At 39.7% G+C, this 18,239-nt stretch overlaps 1 protein-coding gene across 3 annotated transcripts in view; it reads left to right on the top strand.

Moving 5' to 3' along the window:
• The window catches only part of TTC19 (tetratricopeptide repeat domain 19), a 34,032-nt gene that overhangs the window by 1,789 nt on the left and 14,004 nt on the right, over positions 1-18,239 (top strand). For all 3 annotated transcript variants that reach the window (XM_011957966.1, XM_011957968.1, XM_011957967.1), the window contains exons 3-7: positions 699-809; positions 1,577-1,615; positions 2,706-2,762; positions 3,077-3,138; positions 5,342-5,436. In XM_011957966.1, coding sequence (XP_011813356.1) covers positions 699-809; positions 1,577-1,615; positions 2,706-2,762; positions 3,077-3,138; positions 5,342-5,436 — 364 coding nt within the window. The remainder of the gene's footprint in view (positions 1-698; positions 810-1,576; positions 1,616-2,705; positions 2,763-3,076; positions 3,139-5,341; positions 5,437-18,239) is intronic.

Here is an 18,239-nt window from a genome sequence, read left to right as displayed (position 1 = left end):
ATTTATGATAAAATACAAACTCCTTGCCATGGCTTGCAACACCGCACATGATCTAAACCAGCATACCTTGCCCACCCGTTTGGCAGTAATCCTCTAGCTCACCATCCTCCCTTCACATCTGTTTCTTTGCATTTCTTCCCCAAAACCATTCTCTTCAACTTGTAGGGACTTCACTCATTTTCTACCCTCTGTTTGAGTCATTGTTCTCCCCAGGTCCTTATTTGGTTGACTCATTCTCATCCTTCCATATCTCAGTTTAGCTGTCACTTCCTTGGAAGGCTTCCCTAAGTCCCATTTGGAGGAGACCCCTTATCATTCCTTTCTGTCATCTTTATAGCTCTTATCATTAGTTGTAATTAAGCTTACTTGTCCTCTATGGTCACCTCCAGCCTGCAAGAAATTAGAAAGAGGATGGAGGACAAGCAGCTTCCTTATAAAATATGTTGTAAGATCACATTCCTTCTGCCTGTGTCTCTTGGCCAAAACTTCATCAGATGGCCACACCTAGCTGCAAGGGAGGCTGACCTCCCTGTCACCTCTATAGACAATGCCTTGTACATAGTAGGAATTCAGTAAATGTCTGATGAATGAGTTAGCTTCTTCTATCAGTTGGGACGTGTAGTTGCATACACTTCTGTCTGGTAGCATATGTATCTACTCTATGTTTCATTTTCTATTATTTTGTCTTCCCTTTTCAGTTGAGCATCATGAAAGATGATCCAGAAGAGGCTGAGTTAATTTTGCATGATGCTCTTCGCCTCGCCTATCAGACTGATAACAAGAAGGCCATCACTTACACTTATGATCTGGTAACTCTTATAACCAGTCTGAACCACTGATGAGGAAGGTTGGATGGAAGGGAAGGGTTGTTAGTTCTCCTGATTTATATTCCTGACTTTCATGATGTTCTAAAGCTCCTTTTCTTCTTTACTGAGTTTTCTTTTGGCTTCAGTTTTATTTTTTTGTTTCGTTTTGTTTTGTTTTGAGATGGAGCCTTGCTCTGTTGCCCAGGCTGCAGTGCAGTGGCACGATCTTGGCTCACTGCAACCTCTGTCTCATGAGTTCAAACGATTCTTTTGCTTCACCCTCCTGAGTAGCTGGGATTACAGGTGCGCATCACTATGCCTGGCTAATTTTTGTATTGTAGTAGAGATGAGGTTTCACCATATTGGCCAGGCTGGTCTCGAACCCCTGACCTCAGGTGATCCACCTGCCTTGGCCTCCCAAAGTGCTGAGATTACAGGCATGAGCCACCATGCCCGGCCACGGCTTCAGTTTTTTTACCCTTGGGGTGACATAAGACCTCTCAATTACAGACCAAAAGAAACCAGTATCATTAGCATGTTTCTTTAATGATGAGTGGACCTAGATTTGGTTTGTTAACAACAAAGTATGTGCAAGTATTTACTTCTCACATGATTGCTGTTCTGTGTTTCTAGCAGATTAATTGGTGACATGCTTTTCATTTTAAACGTTTTTAAATTTTGAGGGCGAAAGCAAAAGGGAATTTTAAAGTTTTGAGATAAGTAGGAACACAGTACTCTAAACTGAAAAACAATCTGTAATTTGCTTTCAGATGGCCAACTTAGCATTTATACGGGGTCAGCTTGAAAATGTAAGTAAATTACTTTGCAATATCTTGAATTTGTGAAGGAGTAGCTTCAAGGTTACTGTGATAGTAAGGGTACAGGATAAGCTGCTATAACAAAGAGACCCCAGAATATAGTGACTCAAACAAGATACAAATGTATTTCTCTTTATTGTGTTAGTCCAGAGATAGGTTAAAGACTGAAGGCAGATAGACATAGGCACCTTTGCTCTCTGATCCAGAAGTCCAGGTTCCTTCTAAGATAAGCCCTCATCTGCCTGGGTGAGCTGACTCACCTCCAGCCTGCAGGAAGCAGGAGAAGATGGACTGTGAGCAGCTTCCTTATAAAATATGATTTAGAAGTTCATGTTCTTTCTGCCTGCATACCTTGGCCTAAATTTTATCATATGACCGTATCTAACTTCAGGGTGTCCAATCTGCTAAAATTGGCTGAGTGTTTTTTTTTAAGATAAGGTCTTGATCTGTTGCCCAGGTTGGAGTGTGGTGGCTTGATCAAGGCCGACTGCAACCTCGACCTCCCAGGCTCAGTTGATCCTCCCACCTCAGCCTCCTGAGTAGGTGGGACTCCAGGCGTGTGTCACAACAGCTGGCTAATTTTCTTTCTTTCTTTCTTTCTTTCTTTCTTTCTTTCTTTCTTTTTCTTTCTTTTCTTTCTTCTTTCTTTCTTCCTTCTTTCTTTCTTTCTTTCTTTCTTTTCTTTTCTTTTCTTTTCTTTTCTTTTTTCTTGTAGAGACATGGTTTCACCATGTTTCCCAGGCTAAATTGAGGGGACTCTGTAATCAAAAAGATAGAGAAGCAGAATGACTATTAGGAGACAGTTTGTAGTCTCTGCCACAGTGGGTTTGGATAAGAAGTTAATCTCTGAGGTTGTTTTCTGCTCATCAGAGAGTAGTTTAAGGTACATAGAGGATGTTGGGGGTCCTGATATTTTGATCTGTTTTCCCTTCAAAAGGGTACTTTTCTGTGTGTGAGTGTGCATGTGTGTGAGTATATGGGCTTTACAAGGAATGATGCATCAGATTGGTACTTAGAATCTGGGGCCATATATATATAATGGGTCCCAATTAAAAGAAAAATCTTTTTCTTATGCTTTTAGGCTGAACAACTTTTTAAAGCAACAATGAGTTACCTCCTTGGAGGGGGCATGAAGCAGGTAAGGACATTGCCTAGTATTGGCCCCTCACTGAAGCAGTTTTCAGAATAGTCTTGTCTGCTGAAAACTCCTGCTAGCCCCACCATACGCTTTGGTCAGGAAAGATGGAGTTTCCCTTCTGAGATCTGTATACAAGTAGACATTCTTTCACTAAATGCAACAGCATGTTCGCCAAGGAATTCACAGTTGGCTAATCACTCTAAAAGAATAAAGACTGTGGCTTTGAGGCCACCGTCAGTCTGGAAGTTGATCTGAAATAATCCATGAGAATATTTTACTTGTTATGAATTCCCTTCATTCTCTTTCTCTCACAGGAGGACAATGCCATAATTGAAATTTCCCTAAAGCTGGCCAGTATCTATGCTGCACAGAATAGGTAAGTACGGCAGCCAGGGAGTAGGACTGTGGGCAGAAAACTTTGACTCTGGGATGTTACATAATATTCATTGCCTGCTGGTCATCTGAGTCTCCCAGAAATTGGGTGTCACACTCAAAAAGTGTTCTGTCCCTCATCTTTGGAATTGTCAGTCTTTTCCAGTTTGCCCCTCCTGTTTCCAGTAGCCTGCCTAGTGGGGCACACAGCATCTCTGGCTGCCCTGTGACAAAGCTAACTAAGTTTTCTGTTGCTGCTTGAAGTGGGAAGGGAAGTTAGAGTTAGAACTTTAGTTTAACTTTTTTAGAAGAGGAAAGAGCAGTGTGAAAGCTGCTGGGGATAATATATTAATACTCTGAAGAGGCCATTTTGCTGGTATAAATAGAGTTCAAAGATGAAGCATCTAGGATGTAAGCAGAGAACTCCTCTAGAGAGTTGTATTTGGGGTGAATTTAGGGAGAGACCTAAGACTAGCTTCACTTAGGGTTTTAGTGGCTCAGAAGTTGACGCGAGAGGTTTGGAGTGACACGGAGCCTGATACTATAGAAAGGGTGCTTACCGAGACCAGGCCCTGGCACTGGTCCCTGCTGTCCTACTCACCAGCTCCTTTGTTCTCATCAGGGCCTGCAGAGTCTCCTTGCATTTTGATTGGACACTAGATAGGCTAGAGCTTCCTAGAGCCTTTGACTTCACATCTTTTGAGGAGCTTTGAGCTTGGCCTATGCCAGAGAACACTGCAGCTTGGTCATTCTTCCTTGGAGTTGTAACAAACATGCCTAGTTCTTGATTGGGTATGAACTCCTAGGGTAAGAAGAAGCCTGGAGCTAATAAACCTTGTTGAGTAAGACAAATTCATAGTCTTATAGACGTGAAAGCTAGTAACAGCCTCTAAGTTACATGGTATACTGTACTTTTTATTTTGTTTTATTAAGACAAGCATGAGACTAGAAAAGACATGGCCAGATCTGAGGCTTCGAAAGGCTGATATAAGTTAGGAGGGGAATTGTTTGTGGACCTCTTGCTCTAACTGGGAGCATCTTGTAGGCAGCATCCACTTGCCCTGTGTTATGGCTGGAGAGGGCCCTCGCCAAGTTTTGAGTCTAGGGAAGGAAGGGGCTGCTTCTGTTCTTCTGAGAACAGAGCAGAACAGTAGGGTCGTAAGTTCTCCCCTGGCAAAGCATTAGAGAAAAGATGAGCTTTTAGTGCCACTTCTGTAAGAAACTAGAGCCAAAACCGAAGAACAAGAACCAAAACTGAGTTCCTAAATGGAGAAGGGATTTCTGTCACATTTCCTCTGCATCTCTGTAAAAAGCAGCAGTCAGCCAGCCTGCTTGGGTTAACTGAACCCTCTCCAGTTGATTGAGGGTCCAGGGCTACCGAGTTGGGTTAAATGACTTCTATTGCCACAGCTAGGAGTTGCATTTCTGCAAAAGAAACTTTTATCAGAGACCTACAGCTTGAAATAAATATAAAATGACTAAAGCTTCTCAGAAGCTGTATGAGGTCAACAGTTGGAATCCTCACTGCAGGGTGGCCTGAACCTCTGTTCAGGGTAGTATTACTTTGAACAGGGGTAAGACTTTCGCACATGGAGAAACTGATTCACTGGAGACCATCTGTTAGTGGGAGATGATGAAGACCGCTGGCTATGTCAGTTATTAAAATTAGGGCAGCATTCCTAGCTTTTTGTGTCTTAAGTTATATTAAATGGATGACTTTTAACTACTTTGAGAAATGGCAGATTTGACACTCCTTAGACTTTAAACAAAGTTCCCTCTTCCCATTTTACACTTCCTTTACTGATAATGTTTAAACTGAGCTGGAAAAATGAAGATAAAAAAGGAATTTATGAAAAGGTAAATGGGCTGGGCGTGGTGGCTCATGCTTGTAATCTCACCACTTTGGGAGGCCAAGGCAGGTGGATCACCTAAGGTCAGGAGTTCGAGACCAGCCTGACCAACATGGAGAAATTCTGTCTTTACTAAAAATAGAAAAATTAGCTGGGCATAGTGGCGGACACCTGGAATCCCAGCTACTCGAGAGCTGAGGCAGGAGAATCGCTTGAACCCAGGAGGTGGAGGTTGCTCCGAGCGGAGGTCGCGCCATTGCACTCCAGCCTGGGCAACAAGAGCGAAACTGCATCTAAACGGCAAAAAAAAAAAAAAGAAGAAAAGGTAAATGGCTGATTATTGATTTTGCTTTACAGACAGGAATTTGCTATTGCTGGCTATGAATTCTGCATTTCAACTCTAGAGGAAAAAATTGAAAGAGAAAAGGAATTAGCAGAAGACATTATGTCAGGTAGGAAACCCATTATCTGGGCATCGCCTTTTCTTACACTTTGAGAAATGGAAAGAGACCTAAATTGGGAAGAGGGAAAGTTACCTATCTTTAAGGTATCAGCAGAAGTTTTGGAATAAGATGTTTTGTTTAAAATATTGGCTGTTTTGGTGTTTGTTTTTTTTTTTTAACTCCCTTGGTGACATGTTCATAATTTATCTGTTAACTTTTAGTTACATATAACTTATGGAAAATCGGGGAGCAGAAGAAGAAGGTCTTTCTTTTATTATCTCTTAGTTCAGCTACCAATCAAAATGCTTATTACATTTTAGCCCTAGATATACAGCAAATTAAGAAAGAAGAGAAAAAAAGCTCATGTTTTTGCAATTCATCCTCACTCATTCTAGAGGCTAGGAATAGAACTGGATGAGCAGGAAGTTCTCTAGCTCTCCACCATTTTGGGTTTCTTAATTTGGGTTGAGGTATTGAGAATTTTCAGTTTTGACATTTATTCAATACCTACTCTATACCAAGAGCTATCAAGATGGTAGGGATACAGCAGTCAACTCTTCTGTACCTAATTGTCTTCTAACTCTCTCTTCAACAGACAGTGGTCCCCTATTATCCATGGGGGATATGTTCCAAGACCCCCAGCACAGATGCCTGAAACGAATTCTAATACACTGTGTTTTTTTCTTATACATATGTACCTATGATAAAGTTTAATTTGTAAGTTAGGCACAGTAAGAGATTAACAATAACTTATAGAACAATTATAACTATATACTGTTAACAGTGTCACAGACAGAAGATTCATTCTTATTGTAGATCTTATCAACCTCAGCATACAGTTTTGTTTTTTTTTTCTTATTGAGAACTTTCTATGACTTCTCTTTGTCATATCCAAATTGCCAGGATCACTACTTTTACATTTTGGGGCCATTATGTAAAATATGGATTGCTTGAGCACAAGTACTGCGACACTGTGGGTTGATCTGATAACTGAGACTGCTGCTAAGTGATTGAGGCCAGGTGCCGTATACAACTTGGGTACACTGGACAAAGAGGTGATTCATGTCCTGAGCAGGATGGAGTGTGACAGGGCAAGATTTCATCATGCTACCCAGAATGGCATGCAATTTAAAAACTTATGGATTATTTCTGGAATTTTTCATTTAACATTTTTCAGACCATGGTTGACTGCAGATAACTGAAACCCCAGAAAATGAAACTGTGGATTAGGAGGGATCACTGTACACCAATTTTTTTGTTTTCATCACTCCACTGAAGCTACCTTTATCAAAGTCACCAAATCCAATGGTTACTTGTCAATCCTTAATTTACTCATCAGCAGCTTTAACGGGGGTCACTGTCTCCTACTGAAAATACTTTCACTTGGCTTCTGGGATGCCTCACTGGTCTCTCCAGTGAGGTGAACAGACTTCCCTACCTTTTAATGTTGGCAGGCCTTAGGGCTGTTTTCAGTCCTATTCTGTTTTCTCTCTGCCCCCACACCTAGGAGGTATCTTTTAGTTCCATACTTTTAAATATTACATTTACACCTTCAGCCCCAACTTGCCCCCAAATGGCAGACTTATGATTATGATTGCCTACCCGACATCTTGACTTGAAGTCTAATGGTCATCTCATACTTCCCATGTCCAAAATAGATCTCTTCAGTTTTGCCGCTCACAACTTGTTTCTTCACCAGTCAGCCCCAGATTTGTAAATGGCACACTACTCATTTAGTTGCTTTGGCCAAGAACCTAAGAATTGTCCATGATTTCTTCCTCATTCCTCGTATCTAATCCATCAGCAAGTTATATTGGATCAGCCGTCAAAATATATCCATACTGACCACATCTCATCCCGTTACCCTACTGCTTTGGTCCAGGCTATCACTGTTTCAAGACCTCAGTACCTTTGTATCACCTTTAGAATAAATTTAGAATCCCTGCGTGGACCTGTAAGGCGCTTATGACCTGGGCCCACCCACCTCTTCCACGCCATCTGCTGCTCTCCCCTCGCTCGTTCCAGTCTCACCACACTGGTCTTATTCTGGCACATTCCAAGCTCAGTGCCGCCTCAAGGCCTCTTTGCTTGATATTCCCTCTACCTAGACTGTTCTCACCTTTTCCTGGCCAACTCCCGTACTTCACTCAGGTCTCTGCTCAAATAGCACTTCCTCAGAGTCCTCTCCTCACTAAAATTATCATCTCTTCCCACCTTACTATTGCTCTACTCCTCTTTCCTTTACTTTTCTTCATCACACTCGAAAGTAGAGGTGTGTGTGTTGTGTGCTTGTGTTTGTTTCTCCACTAAAAGTATGTTTTTGTTTAAAAATTTTTAGTCTTTGTCTTCCTTATCAAAGAAGGATAGAGACTTCATCCATTATGCTCACTGCTAAATCCTCTGTGCCTAGAACAGTGCCTGGCACATAATAGAGGCTCAATAATTACTGAATGAAAGAACAAAAGACCCAAGAAAGACCAACAAGTAAATCCAGTTTCAGTGCAGTGTGGAAGTGCTTTGAGGAAATCTACAAGAGGTGTAAAAACAAGTCTAGCTGTCAAGTAAGTCACTTCTGAACTATTTACACCTTTGCTATCTTTCTATGGTTTCTTAGGAGTGTAAAGCTGTATTTCCTGACTCAAAAAGTAATTCCAGTAAACATTGAAGAAAACCGAGAAAAGCACCAAGAAGTAAAGATCATCTATAATCATACTACTAAGAAAGAGCTACTGTTTTTTACTACGGCTTTTCAGGTTACGTTTTAAGAAATAAATTTGGGATGATACTGTATATCCCACTTTGTAACCTGAGTTTTAAAAATTTAGTAACATATTGTGAAAACACTTTTTTTTTTTTTCCAGGCAAAGGAATTCTTGTTGGATAGAGCAAACTAATTTCTATTATAAATATTATTTTTACATTTTACTAGGTGCGCAGTATAGAAAATGTGTTACATGATTCTTCATCTTATTTTTTCTAGAAAAGAAATAAATTCCTACCTATTCAGTTTTGCACAAAGCAAATCCATTATCAAATTTATGTGCTTTTTATTGACACAACTATCTCTATCCCAGGAGAGCATTACTTAATTACGTAAAATTACATTACTTACATAAAACTTTGCTCTAGGGTAATTATTTTGTTACCTGTTGTAAATATATATGTACTTACTGAGGAAATGCCCATAAAAAATTAAGTGAAAACTTTGGTTACAAAACAATATAGTTAGTATGTAGATCAATGATAGGAATGGAACAAAGGCTTAATGATATCAAAATATAGGCAGTGATTCTCTTTGGTTGGTAGGTTTATAGGGAATTTATATTTTATTTGTGTTTCTCTGAGTATTCTATAATTTTGCACACATTTATATTTTTCTTTTTAATTTCCAATGTTATCTATTAGTATAAAAAGTCAAATAATATTAATAGTACAAAGCTTAATTTAAGAGAGCATTTTCTTGCTACCTCACCCCACCCCATCTATTTTTTTATTTTTTATTTTTTTTTATTTTTTTGAGATGGAGTCTCGCTCTGTCACCAGGAGTGCAATGGTGCAATCTCGGCTTACTGCAACCACTGCCTCCTGGGTTCAAGTGATTCTCATGCCTCGGCCTCCCAAGTAGCTGGGACTACAGGCGCCCGCCACCACGCTCAGCTATTTTTGTGTTTTTAGTAGAGATGGGGTTTCACCGTGTTAGCCAGTGATCTCCTGACCTCGTGATCCGCCCACCTCGGCCTCCCAAAGTGCTGGGATTACAGGCATGAGCCACAGCGCCTGGCCCCTATTTTCAGCTCTTAAACCAGCCTCCTCTGGTATTTACCTTCACATTTCTCAGTAATATAAATTGCTATTTCCTAATTCATTATTTTCAGAATCTGTTGATTTATGGGAAAGTGAATATTTAGTGCAATTTCTGGTTGTGTCTGTATTAGGAGTGTATGAATAGTGTTAGCTGCTGAGCCAAGTAACATGATTACACAATTACGTTTCCTTTTGTGTACGTTTTGCTTCCTCTGAAGTTAACTAGGTTTTTTTGTGGCTCTGTTTGTTATGTATATGTCAGATTCTTCACTTTTATATATTATTTGCTTTCTTCAATTCATAAGCTTTCCCAATGTTCTAGTTCATGTTGGCTCACTTTTCATTGGCATGGCTGGCCATAGGCATTCAGTCTTCATCTTCCTTTTTTGTTTGTTTTCGTTGAGATGGGGTCTCACTCTGTCGCCAAGGCTGGAGTGCAGTGGCTCGATTTTGGCTCACTGCAAGCTCCGCCTCCTGGGTTTAAGCAATTCTCATGCCTCTGCCTCCTGAGTAGCTGGGATTACAGGCGTGAGCTACCACACCCAGCTAATTTTGTATTTTTAGTAGAGATGGGGTTTCACCATGTTGGCTTGCCTGGTCTCGAACTCCTGACTTCAGGCGATCCGCCCGCCTCAGCCTCCCAAAGTGTTGGGATTACAGGCGTGAGCCACCACGCCCAGCTGCATTACATCTTTTTCATCCTGTAACTTTCATTTTAGTGGTATTTGGGGAAGGAGTGGAGAGGAATGTATGTGTTCAGTTCAGAATAGTAAATCTGTTATTGGGCATCAAGATAGTGTCCAATCCTGTTTTTTTAAAGTGGCTTCTTAGCACTGAGATTTCCAAGTCAAGAGTAGCACATTTTAAGGTTGTTGATGATTATTGCCAAATTGCCATTGAAAGGACTGTGTTAATTTACATTTCCTGGTCTGGCTATTTATGCGCTTTGTGACTTTAGTCAAATTACTTAATCCCTGTGTGCTTTTTCTTCAGTATGGGATTAAGAGTAATATGCATAGGACCTTTAGGAAGGTGGAATGAGTTAATACGTAAAAAGTACTTAGAATAATACATTGTAGCTGCTCAAAAAGAGTTTGTTAGTGGTTTTTATTATTGTGATAAGGCTATGTCCTCCTTCCCAAAACTCATTAATTTTTATAATCTTTGTTAGCTTGATGATACGGCCTTGATGCATTATCTAGCATTTCTTTGATAAACAGTGAGGTTTATCTTTTTTTTTCTCACCATGTCTTAGGGTGCTGAGAGGTTTATCTTTTATTGGAGCTTTATTGTAAAAATATTAATCCTTTGTCTCGGGTTTTCCTCCTGATTTGTGTTTACAGAGTGGTTTTTTTTTCTAATAAAAAGAGAATGTGAAATTAACATTTGTATAAAGAATTATGAGAATTGGCGAGGCACAGTGGCTCACGCCTGTAATCCTAGCACTTTGGGAGGCCAAGGTGGGAGGATCACTTGAGGTCAGGTATTCAAGACCAGCCCTGGCAATGTGGCAAAACCCCATGTTTACAAAAATTATCTGGTGTGGTGTTGCGCACCTGTAGTCCTAGCTACTCGGGAGGCTGAAGTGAGAATCTCTTGAGCCTGGGAGGTGGAGGTTGCAGTGAACTGAGGTCCCACCACTGTGCTCCAGCCTGGGTGACAGAGCAAGACCCTGTCTTGGGGCGGGGGTGGGTGGGCGTAGGCGGAAGACTATTGTGAGAATAGACAAGTGACCCAGCATTACCAGTACCTTTGGAGCTCTTCCTACCTGAGATAATACTCTCCTTAATCTTGTCACTATCATTCAATGGCGCGATCTCGGCTCACCGCAACCTCTACCTCCCAGGTTCAAGTGATTCTCCTGCCTCAGCCTCCTGAGTAGCTGGGATTACAGGCATGTGCCACCACGCCCGGCTAATTTTGTATTTTTAGTAGAGGCGGGGTTTCTCCATGTTGGTCAGGCTGGTGTTGAACTGCCGACCTCAGGTGATCTGTCCACCTCAGCCTCCCAAAGTGCTGGGATTACAGGTATGAGCCACCATGCCCGGCCCATTTGCTTTTCTTTAGTTTTACTCGGTGTCCCTTAAGAAGGTGTCATTTAATTTTTGCATATTGCTTTTAAAAATTTAAATAGGCTGGGTGCAGTGACTCATGCCTGTAATCCCAACACTTTGGGAGGCCAAGGTGGGAGGATCGCTTGAGCCCAGGAGTTTGAGACCAGACTGGGCAACATGGTGAGATCCTGTCTCTTCAAAAAATAAAAAAATTACCTGGGCACGGTGGCACATGCCTGTGGTCCCAGCTACTTAGGAGACTGAGGCAGGAGGATAACTTGAGCCCAAGAGGTCGAGGCTGCAGTGAGCTATCATAGTGCCACTGTCCTTCAGCGCAGGCAGTAGAGAGAGACCCTGTCTCAAAAAAAATTAAAATTATATAAATGAATCATAATACGTATTCATTTTAGGGCATGTTTATTACTTGCATGAGTAATCTTTTCAGAATTAGATCAGAATTCATTTCTAATTTCCTTTGCTTTTATTCATCTTTAATACATACTGAGTAGCTGTTCTGTGCCAGGTATTCTAGGATTTGAATAGCAGCAAGTAAGGTAAAAGTCCCTGCTCTTCTGGAGCTTAATGCTTAGAAGTATTTTTCAAGCTTTGAAATCATATGCATCCTCACTCATCTTTCCTTATAATTTTCTATTTTTCTCCTTTTATTTCTAAACATTTTTAATTTAACTTAGTGTATCTGGAATTTATTTTGGTGTGAAGCTGGTGACTGTTTTCTTACAGATAGTAACCAATCTGTATGTACTAATTAGTATATACTTGGGTTTCTTTTGGGGTTTTCCATTCTGATGTATTTATCTGATGAGTTTTATAACGGTATATACATTGTTTGAATTATATATTTGAGTTATATGGTAGGACAGTTGACACATGCTTCCTTTGCACAATTCCTTCCCACATTTCACTGTTTTCACGTGAATTTTAGAATTATTTTTTCAACTTCCTAAAGTGCCTTGAAACTGAATTATCAGATTTGCATTATATTTACAAATTAGTTTGAGGAGATTGCCATCTGAATAAGTTAGCACATCTTTGACTGCAAAGAGCAGAAATTTCAGCTAAATTAGGTGTAACAGTAAGGACATTTATGTCAACTAACTGGCAGTTCAGCGACAGGGAGCAGGCTGTTGAGTTAGTTGATAATGTGATTCATTGAAATCATGAAGGAACAGGCTCTTTCCAGCTTTCCTCACTCATGTATTTTTTTCCCATGCTCCCCTGGTGGTTGAATCGTGAAACTATAGCAATTCCCAGGAATCTCATCCAGAAATGACAGTGTCCAGAGGAAAAGGAGACTTCTTTGATGTTTCTCATAGGATCAAGGTAATCTTTCCTAGAAGTCTCCAAGTAGATTTATCCTTACTTTTTATTGGTTAGAATTGGGTTACATGCCATTTCTAACCCAGCCCTTGGGAAGAAAAATGGATTATCATGATTGGCTAAAACTCATCAGTATCTTTTTCTGAGGATGTGAATCATGTGAGAAAAGAATGGATACTGGGACAAACTGGCTGCTCTGCTAGCAAAGGAAGATCTTTGTAATAGTGAGCTGTTTCACTGAGGAACATTTTATAGCTCCTGCTTATATTATAGTTTTCTTCATATAAATGGCAGCTATTTATTAAATTTGATTCTAACTGACTCTTTGACTGAACTCTTTGCTTTTCAGTTGATATTCACGCTAATTCCAGACTTATAATCATACATTCCGGAAATGATGATACAAGTGGAGCATCCCCCAAAACTGAAGCTTTCTGAGTGCCAACATGATGTACAAAGAAAGTACTCATTGGAGCATTTGGATTTGGGTTTTTGGTTTTGGGATGCTGGCAGTATCCAAAGCAAATATTCCAAACTCAAAAAATCTGAAATTTGAAACACTTTTGGTCCTAAACATTTCAAATAAGGAATACTAGGTTGGTAATTGTTTCCTTCCAGAGAGTTATACTACTGTCTCCCTTCCCCACCCTCTATAAAATTAGTTCATTGGCTGTACCATCAAGAAATAGTAGTAATAGGCAACTTAGTCTTATATCCAATTTGGTACCAAACTCACATAGTTTTATTTATTACTAAATTTATGACTATTACATATCTAGAGCAGACCAGGCTTGCTCGTAGGTTAATTGCTTAGTACCTGTGTAGTGCTGGATAATATTTAATGCTGATATGTAACTTTTGTGTTTCTTATGAGATCCACAGTAAATTTCTTATTGTATTGTTCGTACTATTGTGTTTGTATTATTTGTTATTTCAGGATTGTATTAATGTGATAAAATGAATTGGGATGCTTTCTGTATTTTCTGTTCTGAAATAAGTGTATGATATTGCATTGGAATGGTCTGTTCCTTGAAAGTTGTAGAGTCTATCATGCCAGATGGACCAGAACTCCTGAGTTAATTCTCTGACAGATTTTTTCTTCCTTCTTGATTACTCATGTATTTCTTCCATTTTCTTAATTTCAATATAGGACAGTGCTAAATACATGATAAGCATTAATATCTATTGAATAAATGAACGTATGAGTGAACAAATTTTATAACTTATTAATTTCCTAGAAGAAACTTTAAGGAATTATATTTTTAAAGCATATTTTACACTACTCTTAACATATCTGATATCATCTTCCTTTTCTAGTTCCTAATTTTATGGATTTCTTTTTAAATTAGTAAAAAGATGTTTCCCATTGATTCCTTCCTCCTCCTTTCCTTGAAACTTTTTATTTTTATATTTTAAATAAAACATTTCTAGAAAGTTATTTTTGATGACATAGTATTTGGTTCCATGAGTGCTTCAAGTCTGGAGCCTGAGTTCAGATTCTGGTTCTACCACTTAACTAGCAGTGGACAAGTTATTTAACTTCTCTATTCTCAGCTTCCTTATCAATAAAATGAAAATAATAATAGAACTTACCTTGTTAAGAGTTACGAGAATGAAATGCTTCAGGACTATGACCGGTACTCATTAGGCACTGTTATATAAGAGTGTGTGGAATGTGATATATTTACTAATCTTATTTATTATATGATTTGGCACCTATATTTTACTACTCTCAATTTATTAAGGACCTTCCTGGCTATTTATAGTTTCTCCTTGGTTTCTGTTAATTTTGTTGATTCATTCAAAAAGCCATCTTCTGGTTTCATTAATTTTCTTTATTGTTTTTCTATTTTCCATTTCACTTATTTCTTCTCTGTCTTTATTGCATCTCTCCTCTTTGCTTTGGGTTTATTTTGTTCCCTTTTTTCTGATCTCTTAGGCAGGAGATGAGGTTACTGACTTAAGGTTTTGCTTCTAACATAATTGCCATTTATAACTATAAGCTTTAGCTGCATCTCATTAATTTTGGTAAGGTATATTTTCATGTGTCTCAAGTATTTTCCAATTTTTTTTGGGATTTCTTCTTTGACCCTTTGGATATTTAGGAGTATATAGATTAATTTCCACATATAGTGAATTTCTTAAATTTTCTTCTGTTGAATCCAGTTTCATTCCATTGTGTTCACAGAACAACTGTGCATGATTTTATTTATTGAGACTTCTTGTATGGCCTCACATATGGCTTATCCTGGAGAATGTTGCATGTGCATTTGAGAAGTATGTGTATTCTGTTGAATGGAGTTTTCTATGAATGTCTGTTAGGTCTAGTTGGTTTATAGTGTTATTCAAGTCTTTTGTGTCCTTACTGATTTTGTCGAGTTGTTCTAATTTTTTTTTTTTCTTCGAGATGGAGTCTTGCTCTGTCACCCAGGCTGGAGTGCGGTGGCGCAGTCTCGGCTCACTGCAACTTCCACCTCCCGGGTTCAAGTGACTCTCGTGCCTCAGCCTCCCGAGTAGCTGGGAGTACAGGCATGTGCCATTGGATCCGGCTAATTTTTGTATTTTTAGTTGAGATCAGGTTTCACCATGTTGTCCAGGCTGGTCTTGAACTCCTGACCTCAGGTGGTCCACCTGCCTCAGCCTCCCAGAGTGCTGGGATTACAGGCACGAGCCACCATGCCCAGCCGATAAATTTTTTTAAATCTTCTTTCTTTATACATGTTTCTGTGCTGTTTAGACAGTCTCAGATATATATATATCTTTGTTATGAATTGTCCCTTCATCAGGAAAACGATTCCTTTTTCCCTATTTAAGGTATTTGTTACAAATTCTAGTTTTATATTATCTACTATATCTTAACCCTTAAATTTTTCTGAGTCATTTTTCAGTGTATCTTTTGTAGAAAGCTATGGTTGGATTTTTTTTTTAAACCTGAGTATCACTGTCTTCTGATATAGAATCTGAAAACATTTTAAAAATTAGTGTTGAGGCCGGGTGCAGCGGCTCACACCTGTAATCCCAGTATTTTAGGAGGCTGAGGCAGGTGTATCACCTGAGGTCAGGAGTTCAAGACCAGCCTGGCCAACATAGTGAAACCCCGTCTCTACTAAAAATACAAAAAATTAGCTGGGTCTGGCGGTGGGCGCCTGTAATTTCAGCTACTCGGGAGGCTGAGGCAGGAGAATCACATGAACCTGGGAGGCGGAGGCTGCAGTGAGCTGAGATCACGCCATCGCACTCCAGCCTGGTTAAGAAGAGCGAAACTCCGTCTCAAACAAACAAAACAAAACAAAAAACAAATTAGTATTGAAAGGGATAATTGGTCTAATTATTGCATTTTTGTTAATTCCTTTGTTTTCAGTTCCTTTTATAGGAATTTTTCCCTCACTGATCTGTATTTGTATTTTGTAGGGAAGGTATATGTATTTATGATTTTCAGTTCTATAGGGAGTAACCTAAGCATTTCTTAAAGACATAGTTGACTCAGAGGAAAAAAAAATTGTTTTCAGTTTCTTCTCTAAAATGAGATGAGTACATTTTAACATTATCCTACCTTTCCCTTTTCCTCACTTGTTTTTTCTCTGTGATCTGGAATTTTAGACTTAGTGGAATTTATTGCAGAGGAGAATTCTGAAGCCTGCATATTTGCCTTGTTTTTTAAGTAGTCTATTTTCTCCTGCTCAGATGCTTTGCTGGACTCAGAAGTTACATCAGCATAAGGTTAGGGAGTTGTCTGTTTGTGAAGCTTGTTTAATCCCTGGTGAACCTTCATTTTTAGCATCCAGTTCTCTGGAGCTTCTGTAGTCTATCCTGGCTCAATGCTTCTGTCCCACATGCTCTGGCCTCTTACTCTGGAATGTCCTTTACTTGTATGTTGACCTCTCTCTTCTCTATCCTTCACATTATCCCCTCTTCCATCAGTTTTCTCATCTATATTTTGGGAGTTTCTTCAGTTGATATTCCACATTACTGATTTATGATTAAGGAAAGTCAGTTCTGTGCTTTTCTTCTGATTTGTTTTTTGTTTTTTGAGATAGGGTCTCACTGTGTCACCCAGGCTGGAGTGCAGTGGTGCAGTCATGGCTTACTGCAGCCTCAACCTCCCAGGCTCACCTGATCCTCCTACCTTAGTCTCCCAAGTAGCTGAGACTGCATGCGCATGCCACCATGCCTGGCTAATTTCTGGATTTTTCATAGAGGCAGAGTTTCACCATCTTGCCCAGGCTGGTCTTGAACTTCTGAGCTAAAGCAATCTACTTGCCCTGACCTCCCAAAATGCTGGCATTATGGGCATGAGGCATCACATCACGCCTGGCTGCGCTCTGATGTATTGTTTTAAAATAGATTTCAAACAAAAGTAAAGTTTTCAGGACTTACTAAATATCTGTATACTTTCAGCCTTGGCCAAATTTCAATGTTTTACCATATTTGCTTTAGATTTTTTTTTTTTTTTTTTGGATATTTAAACCCCTGTATACCCCTCCCTGCCTAGGGGTAGCTGCTATCTTCAATTTGGTTTTGTTTGCCTACTTATTGCACTTGTATATATCAGTAAACAATATATTGCTGGGTACAGTGGCTCACACCTGTAATCCCAGCCCTTTGGGAGGCCAAGACAGGTGGATCATCTGAGGTCAGGAGTTTTGAGACCAGCCTGGCCAACATAGCAAAACCTTGTCTCTACTAAAAATACAAAAATTAGCCCAGCATGGTGGCGGGCGCCTGTATTCCCCCCTACTCGGGAGGCTGAGGCAGGAGAATTGCTTGAACCTGAGAGGCAGAAGTTACAGTGAGCTGAGATCGCGCCACTGCACTCCAGCCTGGGTGACAGAGTGAAGACTCCGTCTCCAAAACAAACAATATACCATAGGGCTAATATGTTTTTAAACTTAATATGAATGGTATCATACTGTACACTTGTTTCTGTAGTTTGCTTTTGTCACTCAATATTATGTTAATGAGATTTATCGGGCTGGTAAATCTCATTAAGAAAACTTAAAGCAGTTTTCTTAGCACAGAGGCCCTGTTTGCTTACCAAACTGAATATCTGCTGGGTTGCATCTGTCTTTAAAGGGTGACTTCCTCTAATTAATCTGCTGGGGTGAGGGGTAAGGTGAATCTTTTTTCTGTTCTCACAAGTGTGGACACAAGCTAAAGGTGGCCCTGTGTGATTCCCTCACTACAACCATGGTATAGTAGTCCATTGTAGAAATATACCACAGTTCTTTTTTTTTTTTTAATACTTTAAATCATAGGACAGACGTGCACAACGTGCAGGTTTATCACATATGTCAATAAGTGCCTTGTTGGTATGCTGCACCCATTAACTCGTCATTTACATTAGGTATATCTCCTATTGCTATCCCTCCCTCCTCCCCCCACCCCACGACAGGCCCCGGTGTATGATGTTCCCCTTCCTGTGTCCAAGTGTTCTCATTGTTCAGTTCCCACCTATGAGTGAGAACATGCGATGTTTGGTTTTTGGTACTTGCGATAGTTTGCTCAGAATGATGGTTTCCAGCTTCATCCATGTCCCTACAAAAGACACGAACTCATCCTTTTTTATGGCTGCATAGTATTCCATGGTGTATATGTGCCACATTTTCTTAATCCAGT

The sequence above is a fragment of the Colobus angolensis genome, unplaced genomic scaffold (genome assembly GCF_000951035.1).
Source record: "Colobus angolensis palliatus isolate OR3802 unplaced genomic scaffold, Cang.pa_1.0 Scaffold452, whole genome shotgun sequence".
Lineage (NCBI taxonomy): Eukaryota > Metazoa > Chordata > Mammalia > Primates > Cercopithecidae > Colobus > Colobus angolensis.
This window is presented reverse-complemented; position numbering and strand designations above follow the sequence as displayed.